Source organism: Argiope bruennichi, chromosome 2 (genome assembly GCF_947563725.1).
Source record: "Argiope bruennichi chromosome 2, qqArgBrue1.1, whole genome shotgun sequence".
In the NCBI taxonomy this organism is placed as follows: domain Eukaryota; kingdom Metazoa; phylum Arthropoda; class Arachnida; order Araneae; family Araneidae; genus Argiope; species Argiope bruennichi.
In genome coordinates this window covers 7,812,595-7,826,340 of record NC_079152.1, presented here as the reverse complement: position 1 = coordinate 7,826,340, position 13,746 = coordinate 7,812,595, and the positions used below count along the sequence as shown (strand labels likewise).

Sequence of the window (13,746 nt, the reverse complement as noted above, 5' to 3'; positions counted from 1 at the left end):
TGTCAAGATTTGATTATCAATGGTTAATTGTGAAATCGATGGATATTTATTTCATTCAAATAAATCAAAACCTTGAGATTTCTCTCACCAATTCAAATAAAGCTACCGGACACCGCCCTTTTCATAAGTGAAAATCGAAGATATTTCATAAATTTTTGTTCAGCATCCTTCAAAATAATTTTGCATAATATGACAGTCGTTTAGTTTTATTATTCTTTATATTTGAAGCACCGTCAATAATCAATAACAAGACCTTCTTTACAGACAAATTTATTTTAGTGCTATTTAAATATGTAATTCTATCCCAATAATTTTCAGTTTATTTTAATGCGTCTGAGATTGATTTTGAATGAACACCGAATTTCTTTACAAATGCGGGGACTGAAAGAACGAAAGTTATTTTAGCCTATTATTTCGAATGGCATAAAGAGAATCCTCATAACAGAAATGCCTTTATTACCCATCTTCTCTCTTCTCATTCTAATTGGACAGTAGATCACTTATGCCGGGTATACACTCGGCCAGTTATAAGACGGCCAGTATGTAGCACATGCGCAGAAAGGGGCGGATTCATGTTTGCCACAATTTCAGAAGATAGATTCAGGCAATCCATGCTTTGCTATAAATTGCCGTTTTGGTTTCTCTGAATTTTTCTTTTCCACTGCGTATCGTATTAAAATGAAGGTGTTTACACAAAGATACTTGGTAAAATAAAAAAAAAAAAGATCAACAAACCTAAATTTGGAAAACTACAAAAAAGAAATGGCAAATAAAAAAAAAAAGCACAACCTATCATTAGAAAGAACCAAAAGCAATAAAAATTCAGAATAGATTTATGATAGGTGACCCATTTTTTCACGCCGAAAAAACCGCCAAATTCTACTAAGGTAGCAAGAAAAAAATGCGATATGGCGATATGTTGTTGTCCCGTCGGAACAATTACTTGCCATCGATCGAACGGCATGGACTGCCTACTGGCCATCTTATGGTTGGCCGAGTGTGAACCCGGCATTATTCTGGACGTAAAACATTAGGAACAAATTAAAATAACAATTAAAAAGGACAAACATTATATTCTTCATATAATGTTGTTTTTTAAGCAGGTAATATACTATTAATTCTTATCTGATGCACACGGATTTGGGAGGAGAATTATTTTACGATGACTGGATTTATCCTTTTAGGTTATTGTGTTGGGGATTTCGGCAGTGTCCCCGTCGGTGGGACGGGCCACGACGACAAGCGTTGTGAAAGCGTTCTAAGAAATTCTTCATCCATATAATTTCATGAATAACAGCTTCGTATTGTTACAAATCGCAAATCATTTCATGAATCCATTTTTATGTATTTTTTTCCAAAGGTTTGTTATTGATATTGCTCATGGCTTGCCATGATCATGCTGCTTACGAATTAGAATGCTATCATTTATGCCAATTCAGATGCTAAAAATTTAAAAAAGGCAAAATTTTAGTTCTTTAATAGAAGTGCGTTTTTAAAAATATTTTCTATTCAGTTATTCATCTGATTATTGAATAGTTCAGTTTAAATATCTTTCGAATATAATACATTCCATATTTCTACAAAGCAACTGGAGTTGTAAATACCCTGATCTCTCTCTATTGAGGGATTTTCAAAAGGGTTAATGGGGTGCAGGAAAATCATCGCTTGCGGATATAACTGGCTGCTATTCAGATTTTGTAATATTTAATATAATTCTGCATGTTAAACATATGTTTTGCTCTTTAATGCAATTACTTTCTCGTATATGAAGTAAAGAGAAAGGATTGTTATCGTCAAAATAATTAAAATCTAGATCTCCTTGAGTTCGAAAATCACATTTTCTCATCATGTTTCTCCTTCCATCTCTCTGAAACAAAGATATCTGAAAAACAGTTCGGGATAGCGGGATGAAATTCGATACGTGGCTTTACAACAAATTTGCGGATTTCTGTCGAGTTTCTAGCGAAGTCTCCGCTCATAGGAAGTATACTATGTCTGTCCGGCTATTCGAATATAAGAGAACCAAGTACATAAAATTCTGTATATATACTTAACATCCACATTGTAGACAATTATCGAATCGATTAAAGGGTAGAACCGCTGTTGATTGGCACTTTCATACATATTTAAACGAGCAAGCTACTCAACAAGGCAATAACTTAAATGTATCAAATTTGGTGCGGGATTTTGTGACTAGCTCTGAGGCAAACTATTGTTTCAGTCGATTGCGAAAAGCCTGTTTAAAAAACAAATTCGATTTTAAAATACCTTCATCGCATGTCTCGCCAAACATTCGCCAGGGATTGCACGATACATTCTGCAGAATTCACGTGAAAGTTTAATATTTGCTAACTATTGTATGCCAGTGCCAGGCAAGGATTGTCTGGCACAAAACTTTTATTAAAAAATACGCAATAAGGTTTCGGGGAGATGACTACCGCTTGCTTAATGAATCCTCCTCGATTCCGACGCTTTTAGATATTCAGCAATCCTCTAATCTAATCTTTAGCGATTTAGTGAAAGAATGCATTTGATTGTAACATTGCATTCATGTGGCGTATTTACACAACCCAACATGACATTTTATTAGTTGAGATGTGGCATAAAATAATTAAAAAATATCATACATAGAAAATCTGAATAAGGGATTTATTCTCTAGTATTCTAAATTTCTAAAATCATAGAGAGATTTATTTATACGTTCTAAAAATAGGAGGGGAAAAAGGTTTTAAATTCATTATTATTTTTTTAAAAAATATTGAAAAATGGGTAGAATCTTCAAAATTAAATATTTGTAATAACAAAGAAGATGTATTGTAAATATTTAAGTTAGAAAATATATTACTTGTATTTAAAGCTTGAACAATATATATATATATATATATATATATATATATATATATATATATATATATATATATATATATATATATATATATATATATATATATATATATTTGCAATAACAAAATAACTAGGGGGAAAAGATTCAATCAATTTTTTTTTGCAATAACAAATCAACTAGGGGGAAAAGATTCAATCTTGCCCTTTGGCCAGATTGAATCTTTTCCCCCTAGTTGATTTCCAAACTATACCTAAACATTCCGACAAAGAATTAAATATAAAATTTAAAATTTGAATTTTAAAGTAATTTTAAACAAAACTGAGAATTTATAATAATTTTTCCATAGAATCTAAATGTTACGTTAAAAGATAATCTGTTGACTTGCAAGCACACTAATGATAATTTTACTAAGCAGATGCTAATCCATAAACGAATTTGAAAACATTAAAAAAAAGGGGAAAAATGTTATAAAGAATACTGTGAAATTTGAAGAAATTAGATTTTAATTTAAGCAAGTTTCAAGAACATGGCCCTGGTAAACTGAGTGAAAGCAGAAAATTAAATTTATCTGTTAATACTGCAAAAGAAAAAGAAAAAAATATCCAGTGCCATCACAGCTTTCAAGGCTCCTGGAGAGCCTCGTCATCAAAGAAGGTTCACAAAAACATAAATTACAATCGCGCTTTGAGAAATATAAAACGGCTAAAACAGTACCGTGTGTACTAAAAACTTGAATCAAGCAAACAGAGAAAAAGTTAAACTCAAATTTAACATTGTGATCCTATGATTGATTTGCAAATTCTCATGCATTCCACAGTCGGTTTTGTGAAAAGCCACCTTGCGTTCTGAAAATGCCAGGGAATGAGTCCAATCATGTTACTTAGAAACGTGAAGAGTACCAGTGGTGGCCTGGTTGTAAGGTCTTGGCTTCTGAACCAGAGGATTTCAAGTTCAAAGCCCGATTTCACCGAAGAATCGCCGCGAAATCGTGTCTGGTGCACGCCAAATTAATCGGGGCTAAATGTCCTCCCGCTGTGTGTGGAAGTTTGGAGATGAAGTATAAACTCAGGTATCATCCTCGTCATCTGACCACGAGGTCGAAAAATGATGTGGTTATTCCCATAACAAACTTCGAGTTGCTTTAAAATGAGAGGTTAATATAACTAAACGGAGACATGAAAAGACAAACTGTGTCTCTAAAATTTCCTTGAAATTTCACATTCGTAAATCCAGAGGATCGCTGCTCTATGGTCAGTGAGTAGAAAATGGGGATTAAGCGAACATCAATGTCAGATGTGTCACTCCATCCCACTCGAAAGAAAACTGACCAAAAGGAGAAAGTCAACTCCCAGATCTGATTCAAAATTTCTTTTTAATCTGACTGCACATTTTCCTTTTACAAGAAATCGATGCTTTCAAGCTTATGTGAAATCTTTCCTTTTAATTATTTTTTACAATGCTGAAATGAAGTGAAACTATTTAAAAATACTAGCAGCCTTTGAAGACCAGTTTGTTCGTTAAGATTATTGCCCTTTTAGAATGTTAAATGTTTCATGAAATGTATTTAAAATAACATTTCACCTTGGTATTTGACACGACTGAAAAACGAGAATTCAATTAAATGAACTTTTCCAAATTTAAAAGCGTATATATTACGAAATAAAAGCAGAACAGAAAGTCCTATTGCGGAGTCAAGGGTTGGCAAAAAACATGCGATTGAATGTTTTGGTTGATGAGTTTGAAGATTATTGCGAAGTTTACGAACATTGTTGCAAATAGTATATCAAACAGAATCAAAAGTATTATTAATGTGAAGGAAAAATTGTAGTAAAAGGATATCAAAAGAAACCTACTTTTTTAGCTTTAAATAATAATAAGATCATATTTACAAGATAATTATTTTAAAAATTAAGAACCGTTTCCGTAGGCAAGTTATAGAAATTACCAGGGCGATGGTTTTGCACCCGATAAAGCCCATTTATTGCTGCCTTTTGTGTATTTTTATGTATCTTTTATGTACTTTCCTCTGATTTCGGTGATACGACGATTCATCCCCAGGACATTTCTAATATTTCGATCATTAATCAGTTTTGTGAAGCGCTGCATTGTATGCAGCTGTAAAAACATTCGATGGAGCATTCTGAAATGGGCTTGTTTATATCTGAATGTTGCCAATTGACAATAAATAAAAAGAGAGTTTTATGCCACATGCGTTAGCGGTTTATATATATATATATATATATATATATATATATAACAAACGAGGGCAATTTTCCTTGTAGGTGTGGTTCAGCGAATGGAGATGGTTTGCCGGATCAATGCAAACTTGCTAAGAAGCCCGGACACTATCCCAATTGCTGCATGCAATTCATCGAATGTGACAGTTTGAGAACACGAAAAAAGTTGAAATGGAGTCGTTTTGAAAAACGAAACTCCTGTGCGATAAATAACATGTTCTGGAATAAATTCATCAGAAATGTAATCTCCGTATGTTAGTTCCTTCAGGGGGTTTACACCTAACCAGCTTCAAGGTAATATGAGATCAAATTATTTGACGATTAGAATACCATAATACCATCACTGTCTATAAGTAGTAAGGTTGAAAATGAAAGCATGAATTCTGACGAGGTCTTTGATACAATTAATTTATAAAGGTGGCATATTATTGTCAATATTTTATTATTTTCATGATGCTCTAGAGTCCTGAAATGTACCTAATTTGTGTATTCATAACAATATTTTAATTTACTACGATACTTTAAAAATCTTCTTTTAAGATTTACAAATCTCAGTTATCATTAACACTACAAATTCATTTAAATTTAATTTTCTTTTATATCTGAATCACCATCTAATTGTAAATTTCAGAATATTGCAAGTTTGAGGAACCACTTACTTGGTTGCGAGTTTGAAAATAATATTATATATTTTAAATAATAATTGATAATTATTATAGTAGGTATGTTGAAACTAAAAATACTGACAGAATATTTTCACATTATAAAGCGTTATTTAGCTAGTATTTTTAAAAATAGTGTTAAAATGTGTTTTTTTTTATTTTCGGGGCTTGCATTTTTTACAAATTTTTATTTGAAAATTTTTATTTTTTACAAATTGTTTACACATTTTTATTTGAAAATTTTTATTTTTTACAAATTGTTTACAAATTTTTATTTGCAAATTAAAAGCTAAAAACTAAAAAAAAATTTTAATAAATAAATAGCTTTTTAGTACATTAATACAATGTTCTTATTCTTTTTAGCCATTATCATTATTTCTCTAAAAATCAAATTTTCTCATGTTTCAATCTGTCCGTATCTGAACAGCTGTTTACTGATGATATTACATTAATGGAAATAAGCGAAATGTTTTAAATGCTTCAGCTGTCATTAAAATACAAATCTTGCAACATGATAAGAAAAAAAAAAAAAAAAAAAGAACCTTTTGCCTTCAATTTGTAATGATGCTTAAATGATGGTTCTCGTTCGTCGTCGATGATGACAACCTCCTGATTAAACATCAAAGCCCTATATAGGCTTAGGAGCTACAGGTGGAGTCCATTTGGGAATAACTATGAGAGCCAGTGGCCTTTTCGCGGTTGTCTTCTCCCTGGTGTTGTTGAGCCTCCGGTCGGAGGCATATGAGGCAAGAGGTTACACAGATACGTCCGATGGTAAGAGAAGCCTTTTTAATTTTCCATTTGAGAAATATCGAAAGTATATTGTATATGATGCCAAAAATAGGTATGAAACATTTATGATGATATGATGCAAAAATGATTGTATATAGGTGTCTATATATTATTGTATATAAATTGTGTATAGGTGTCATATACATAAACAGATACCGTGGTGGCAATACACTTAAAGATGATGAATAAATATTATGGTGACACATAATAGGGTAAGTACACTGTAGGCAAACTTTAGTGCAAACAGTACGATGTTGGCACGCATAGTCAAATTTTAGTTATGAAAGAGCGAATTGGCTTCGAACTTTGGCGATTCATCGTTGTCATGAGGCTTATCCCGCCAAAAATCCCACTCTAAATTCAATAAGAAAGTTAAATGAATGATAGATCGATCGTTCGTGAAAGATCCATTTTTTTTTTTTTTTTCGAAAGCGATGCAGTTAATACACAGATGCCGCTTTTTTACTATATCAGAAACACGCAACGATCATGCGCAGGATTCTGAAATTAAAAAGTTGCGCATTCTTGGCATTCACGTCTTTTCCGATGGTCCACAAACTATTCTGGAGGGGGGGGGGAGAGGGAGAAGGATAACATCTTTAGTGAAGAACAGTTTCGGAAAGATCACTCTCCTCGGTTAATCGCTATTACTTTTCATGATTATTTCACTTTTTGATTATTGGACATCATTGTCCCTTTGATGTATTCTTTAAAGGTTGAATTTGACTCCTTTGATGATAGTAAAAGGGTTGTTTTTTTATGATCAAATGTCATTGTTACTCTTAGTCATAATCTCTTCAATGAATCAATCATCACTTGGCTGTCAGTCATGAATAAATTTATCGTTTCAGGATACTGCGTCGGGGAGTACGGCGTGGTTCCGGTCGGTGGGACGGGCTACGACGACATACGCTGTGAAAGAATCCTTTGTACAGAAGGGATGTACACGCGTCAAGGGTAAGTCTTGTTCTCGCAGATATCCTTACTTTTTTTTTTCAATTTTTATTAAAGTTATTAACATGAAAATGTTTTTAGGCTGGAATATATCTATAAATTATGTGATATCAAAATCATAATGGACAGATGCTGCTTATGAATGTCCCACAAGGTAGAGAGTTGTTACTTCTTGGAAAGTTGGCTTCATATATATATGTTTAATATTATTTGTTGTGAAGCATGATGCAGTTTGAAGACAATGAAGATACTTTTAACTTTGTGACGTCGTTTTATTTCATTATGAAGAAGCAAGCATATGTACAAGCGACGAGCACACAGAACGACACAGAAAGGAATGAGGAAAAAGCTCTCGGACATTTTATCCCTGGTCTTATATAACCTATGATTTTGATAGGGAAAACATTTCTTCACAGTGCTAATGTATTATGAGATTTCGATAGGGATTTTCATTACAGGCGCGCAGAAGATAGGGGAAACACAGGGAGATTTAAAAAAAGAATTTGCATGATCAGCGGTATTTTATCTCTTCACGCGCGGTGTGGGAAAGTTAGATTTTAGCTGAATCAACAATTTAACAAAGCTTCTCTTGAATTAATTAAGTAGAGACAGTGGAATTGGATCACGAAATAAGAGAATATTTTAGAATGAAGTTACTATGGGCTAAATTAAGATAGAATCTTGAAAATTAATTAAATTGAAATTAGAGTTAAAATATCATTACATATATATATTGGTTTTTTTCTGCGATACGAGTTCTGTTTCCGTTTCTTTCGTTTGCATTCATTGTTCATGAATTTATGAAGAAAAGCAGATGCATCAGATGCATCCAATTTTTATTATTCATTTCTTGTTGAAATGGTAAATAGCTGGGCCTCGCCAAGCCTAATAGATGCCATCGTGTAAGTGCCTAGAAAGTGTCTTTATGCAGTAGCGATTGTAGCAGAAAAGGAATTACGGTTAACAATAGGTATGAAATTTTATTGATGGAAAAATAATATGAGATATAAAAAAATGACGTTTAGCCTCTAATTTTTTTAAACATTTTGTACTTTCTTAACATCTGCACTCCATCCTATTTATTGAGAACTATATAATACATATATTTAGATTATAAAAAATAGCAATAAAAATGAAGCGAAATAGTATACTAAATACTTCTAATTACAAATATAATGCTTATCATTACTATTTTATAATAAGAAACAAATTCATTCAAATTTATATTACGTTAAATATTTACATTAAATGCATTGAGGCTTACATTAACGCATTTGGATTCCTCGGAGTTTGTTTTTTGCAAATCTATATCTAATTTTTGTCAAATATCACTTTACACAAAAGAAATAATTGCAGGATTTGTTCATCTCACTGGATCCATAACAAATCTCAAAATTTTTTAATTATTCTCAGTTTTAAAAAGGATCTCTTGGATGTGTTAACACTCGTACAATGCTTAGAGAAAGCAATAAAAATATTGAATAAAATTTGTTGACAACGACATTGCTTAGAATTTCTGCCGGCTGCGATTCTACATTTCCCCCAAAATTTTGCAAAAGCAGGAATTCATGCGTCAATTCTACGCTATTTATATCGCTTTGAATTTTATCAGTTAATGCGTCTGCCGGTTTTATAAGCTAATTACTAAAAATAAAATTGAAAGGGAGGGTGCGTGCGTGCCTTGTAGCTCTACAAATCTGATAGTTTGACTTAGAATTATCAAATTTGTCATATTAATGCTTTGGAGGGTGGAAATGACGGAACAATTTTCTAGAAATTTTAATTAAATTAAAAATTAAGCTAATTTTGTCTTTTTTTTTGATACCTTCCATTATTACTCTAAAGCGAACTGTACAACGTTTTAAAATATAAAAATTGTCCTTCAATAGCAATTTAAAATAGCAATGTAGCAAATAGGAATTTAAAAAGCCTGGAATGTTTGATAAATTATGGCATTTTTTAAAAAAATAGTCTAAAAACATTTTACTTATTTAATATAAATAAATAAAATATACAAATTAAAATTTTTTTGTTTAAATCTTAACACTAGATTACATTGCTGCCATGAAACTCAAACCGTTTTCATTATTTTATCAAGTCATTTCCTTTCATTTTTGCAAACTAAAGAAGAATAAGTCTGTTTAATATTTATGCAGTTTGCAAGGCAGATAAAAAAGTAAAGCTGCAATATTACCAAATTGAAAAAAATCGATGAACCGAATATTTAAGCTCTGTGATGTCATCAATGACATGACAGACATATCAAACAATTTGGCTGAATCATGGACATAAAGTTACATCTAAACAATTGATGCGAAAACAAATATAATCATTATTCCAAACGAACCAACTGGTCGCCCGAGACAACTAGCATTCCATAAAAATTTATGAATGAAAAAGAAAGGATATTAAATTTTTAACTCAAAGATGATGTGACATTAAAAAGAAACTGCTTAAAAGTTTCATTCTTCGCTTTTTCTAGCGTTCCATTTCGTCAGGAAACTCCTTTTTGGTTGTTCGAAATGTTAATGTTTTTCGGTTATGTAGCATATAAAGATACTAGTTCTTTATTATCCGTCAGCATATTATCTAAACCTTTATCAGACCTGCATTCTTTCCAGCAACAGTTTAATTTATTTCAATTTTCAGGAGTTTGAGTTATTAAAATTTTTAGTTTTAAGAATGTTGCTAAGCACATTTAGCATTCATTTCACTTTGTATTTTATATTATAAAACAGTATACCATTCAGTAAAATTTTAGATTTTTGCCTTTTTAACATGTGATCTGTTTTTTTTTTTTTTTTTTTTTTTTTTGTGATGTTATCCATTTTTTGTGAGTATTTCCCACACTACACCAAAAACATTTCCTAATTGAAATTCTTGCAGGTGATTGCATCCTCCACCTGACTAAGATTTCAATGTGAATTAGAGACATGCTTTCCAAAAGCACACAAGCGGTGACACGAAGTGGAAAAAAATTATAAAGTTCTTGAACAGTCGAAAAAAATATATAATTGAATCACCAAAGAATCGTATCACCGGCATCACGTGTTTTCATATTTCTTCGAGTAAGACAACCATTTTGCTGTACAGACAGGCAGAGAGACGAACTGTTCTTTTTCAATGAGATTTAGAATTTCATCATCCCCATGCGTATCATGAAAATTTAAATTCGGTTTCTTTGAATATAACTTTTTTCCCGCTAAAAGTTTTTTGGAAAAGTAAGGCCCAGCGCCGTTCAGACTCGATGTCGTCGGGTACCGCAAGACCTTACACGTATCAATGGCCCGAATCAGTTTTCACAATGGAACCTTCAGCCCTATCATTCTGGACTCGCTCAATATGGTCCTGTTCGACAAAGTCCTCATTCGGATGTTTTGTGGCTCATACCTGAGATCTAAGCGTGAAAGATAATTCGTCCCCTGTCCCTCATAGGGGAGAGACGATTCCACTCTGTTTTCGTGCTTGAAAAATAACCCAGGCTTTTAAAGCATTGGAATTTTTACATTATCTGAACGCATAAAATGAATTAAAAAATTTAGCAATATTTTGTGTTCTTAAACTATTATAGGTTTTCCAAAGCAATGGACATATAGTTTGCTTTTTAAAACAATTTTAGAATTTATGAACATGAGTAAGGATTGGTAATAGAAAAACAAAAAAGAAGGGCAATGTCATTTAACATGACCTTTTTAGAATGTTTCAGATGAAAGATTTTCACTTCTTGGTGTTTTTGAATTCATTTTTTCTTCCACGAAGACTCCGCTTTCACAAATCTGAGCGAATTACATCGTGTAAGAATAATGCGCAATCATCAAATAAATAATGCTAAAATAATAATGAAAAAAGTTTTTAAAAATACATTTAATGAGCGACGAGTAGAAGATCATTATTCAAGTTTCAATTTATAATTCATTTCTATATTCTGCCTTCTATACTGATGCGTGGAATGAAAACATCTGCTGTTTAGATACCGACATCACACTGGACAGTGTTCTTAAAATCTCATAGACTCTTATCATTCTTCCTTTATCCCAATCCTTCTTTATCTTCCTTTCCTTAAATCTAAATTTTTTTAAAATGGTCTTGATATTTATATAAGAATAACATTAGAGCGTAGAAATGATCTATGTCGATTGATATTTCAATCACACTTATAAAATATTATTCTATTTTTAATGAAGGATTAAGAATTTTTTCCTTATAATATTTACTGCGGAAAAGGATAAAATGATGGCAAAGTACATGAGACCCGCATAAAGGATTCTCGTAGAAAGGTCCCCCCCCCCGCCCGGATCCCGGTGCAGATAGAGCCATGCGTTAAATACTCCAAATTAAATTCTGTTTACTAAGATATTAAAGCTTAGTTGAAATATTTTTTCGGAATTTATGCTAATTGTTTGAATAAATAATGAGTATAAAAATAAAGTAATTGAATAAAAATTTAGTTCCCATCAGTGACAATAAATCGGTTCTTTCAATAAGAGGAATTTATTTCTAATATTGTAGTGCGTGCTCAGTTAGTAATTTCGAAGAATCGCTATGTCGGGAATGTGAAAAAAACACAGCCTTTCTATTTCGTAAAAAAATATTATTTGGCTCGTTACTAATCAATTTGTCCTCCATTCTATCTCAAGAAGCAGTGTTGAAAATAAACTATTGCAAATGCTGCCTTCCTGAAATATGGATTATTGTAAACCACACGCAGGAATTCAATAAACCGCAATGGCTTTGTGGAGTCCCTCAAACTCGTCTTCTCCCTGGCAAGAAGAAGATTTCCACTTGAAATCAGCGGCACTAAGCATGCACAACTCATGAACAGCTTACTTTTTTGAACCTACATTCTTTTATTTGTTTTGTTCTTCCCTAAAAGTTAAATGCTCTGATCTACTTTTTGATGTGAAACGAAACACTTAAATTTTGTTGATGACGGAACTTCATTTCAGCATTTCCAGAACTTAATTATCAGCAAATCCTTAATTAAAACCTAAATCGCTCCCTCAACAGGCCACCTAATGGCGAGTTTGTGAAGTGTTAAATCTCAGAATGAAACAAAAGAAAAAAAATCATTTTGTTATTCTGAATCGTACTTTTGAAACCTGATTCGTTTTTCAATCTGACCTCTTATTAGCTATTAGAGATATTAAGAGCACTGTGGACTCTGAAATAGGGAAAAATATGAAATTTTCTTTCTATTGTTTCTTCACCAAACTAATGTTTATACTCAATTAAAATAGCATTATTAAATTATTGGACTTAGAAGAAGTAGTGAAAAAAAAAGTACATTTTAATGGCTTTTCTGAAAACAATGTATAATTAGATTTAAATGTTTTTGAAATGTTCCAGGTATCTCAATTTTTGTCGAAATTAAATAAAATTATAAATGAAGATTTCGATTAAACATTAAAAAAAAATGAGAAAGAATTTTAAGTCTCTAAATAGCTTAAAGTCAATGTTTAGTTCAGAAAAAAATAAAATTCTTATGAAAAGGAAATGCGCGTGCATAAAAATATTTCTACAAAATCAATAACATTTGATTGGAATGACGAAATCGTGCACAGTTTTCCACCAAATAAATTTAGGTTACGGTTATGAGGGGAAAAATAGAAAAAAATTAAGTAGACCGGAATATTTTTTAAAACATATAATTTTTAGAAAATAATATATTTCATTTTAAGAAAATATTTGACGTATTTGTTTTTAAATGCATAAAAAATGTCATAACCTTAATTGAATATTTCGCAGAAGTGCCTTGCAGAGTCCGATTAACTGGATGCTCGCCAATTTATGCGAAACCCTTCCTTCTAATTATTTTCTAAATTTTTCTTATGGAAAATTATTTAAACATTTGCTATGAGCTTTCTATTCTTGCTTACAGGTGTGGTGTAGTAGCTGTAAAAGACTTGCCATCGAACTGCGAACTTGTTTCGAGACCTGGCCATTACCCAAACTGCTGCAAGCAGTTTGTCGAATGTGAGGACGACGACTCCAGCGAAGAAGAATGAAGAAAGAACCCCCTACGACCACCCAACCACTCAAAATAACCGAATATTTCATTTCTTAAAACGAAAGTGCTATGATAAAGACTATGTTTAATATGGAATAAATTTTTTTAGAATTTTTCGAAGATATGATTGTTTTTATATGAACTGTCTAGTGTTGAACTCTTCTGATTAGGAGGATCATAAATTTATTTCTATGATAAATTTTACTATCGAGTACAAAAAATATTTTGGTAATTTGAGCAAAAATTTCA

The 13,746-nt window shown here is 31.8% G+C and overlaps 2 protein-coding genes across 2 annotated transcripts in view; one reads left to right on the top strand and one right to left on the bottom strand.

Annotated features, from left to right (window-relative positions):
- LOC129956628 (neuroendocrine convertase 2-like) overlaps window positions 1–13,746 on the bottom strand; it is a 316,381-nt gene that overhangs the window by 173,881 nt on the left and 128,754 nt on the right. The window lies entirely within an intron of this gene.
- On the top strand, window positions 6,410–13,617 carry LOC129956649 (toxin-like protein 14). Its single transcript, XM_056068581.1, has 3 exons — window positions 6,410–6,518; window positions 7,388–7,493; window positions 13,369–13,617. The coding sequence occupies exons 1-3, from the start codon at window positions 6,419–6,421 to the stop codon at window positions 13,493–13,495; spliced, it is 333 nt and encodes a 110-aa protein (XP_055924556.1). The 5' UTR covers window positions 6,410–6,418; the 3' UTR covers window positions 13,496–13,617.

Excerpts from the sequence above, each read along its gene's own strand:
- LOC129956649 (XM_056068581.1), top strand. The coding sequence starts at position 6,419 with ATGAGAGCCAGTGGCCTTTTCGCGGTTGTCTTCTCCCTGGTGTTGTTG. Across the intron at positions 6,519-7,387 it reads TTACACAGATACGTCCGATG|GATACTGCGTCGGGGAGTAC; the intron begins GTAAGAGAAGCC and ends TTATCGTTTCAG. Across the intron at positions 7,494-13,368 it reads GGGATGTACACGCGTCAAGG|GTGTGGTGTAGTAGCTGTAA; the intron begins GTAAGTCTTGTT and ends TCTTGCTTACAG.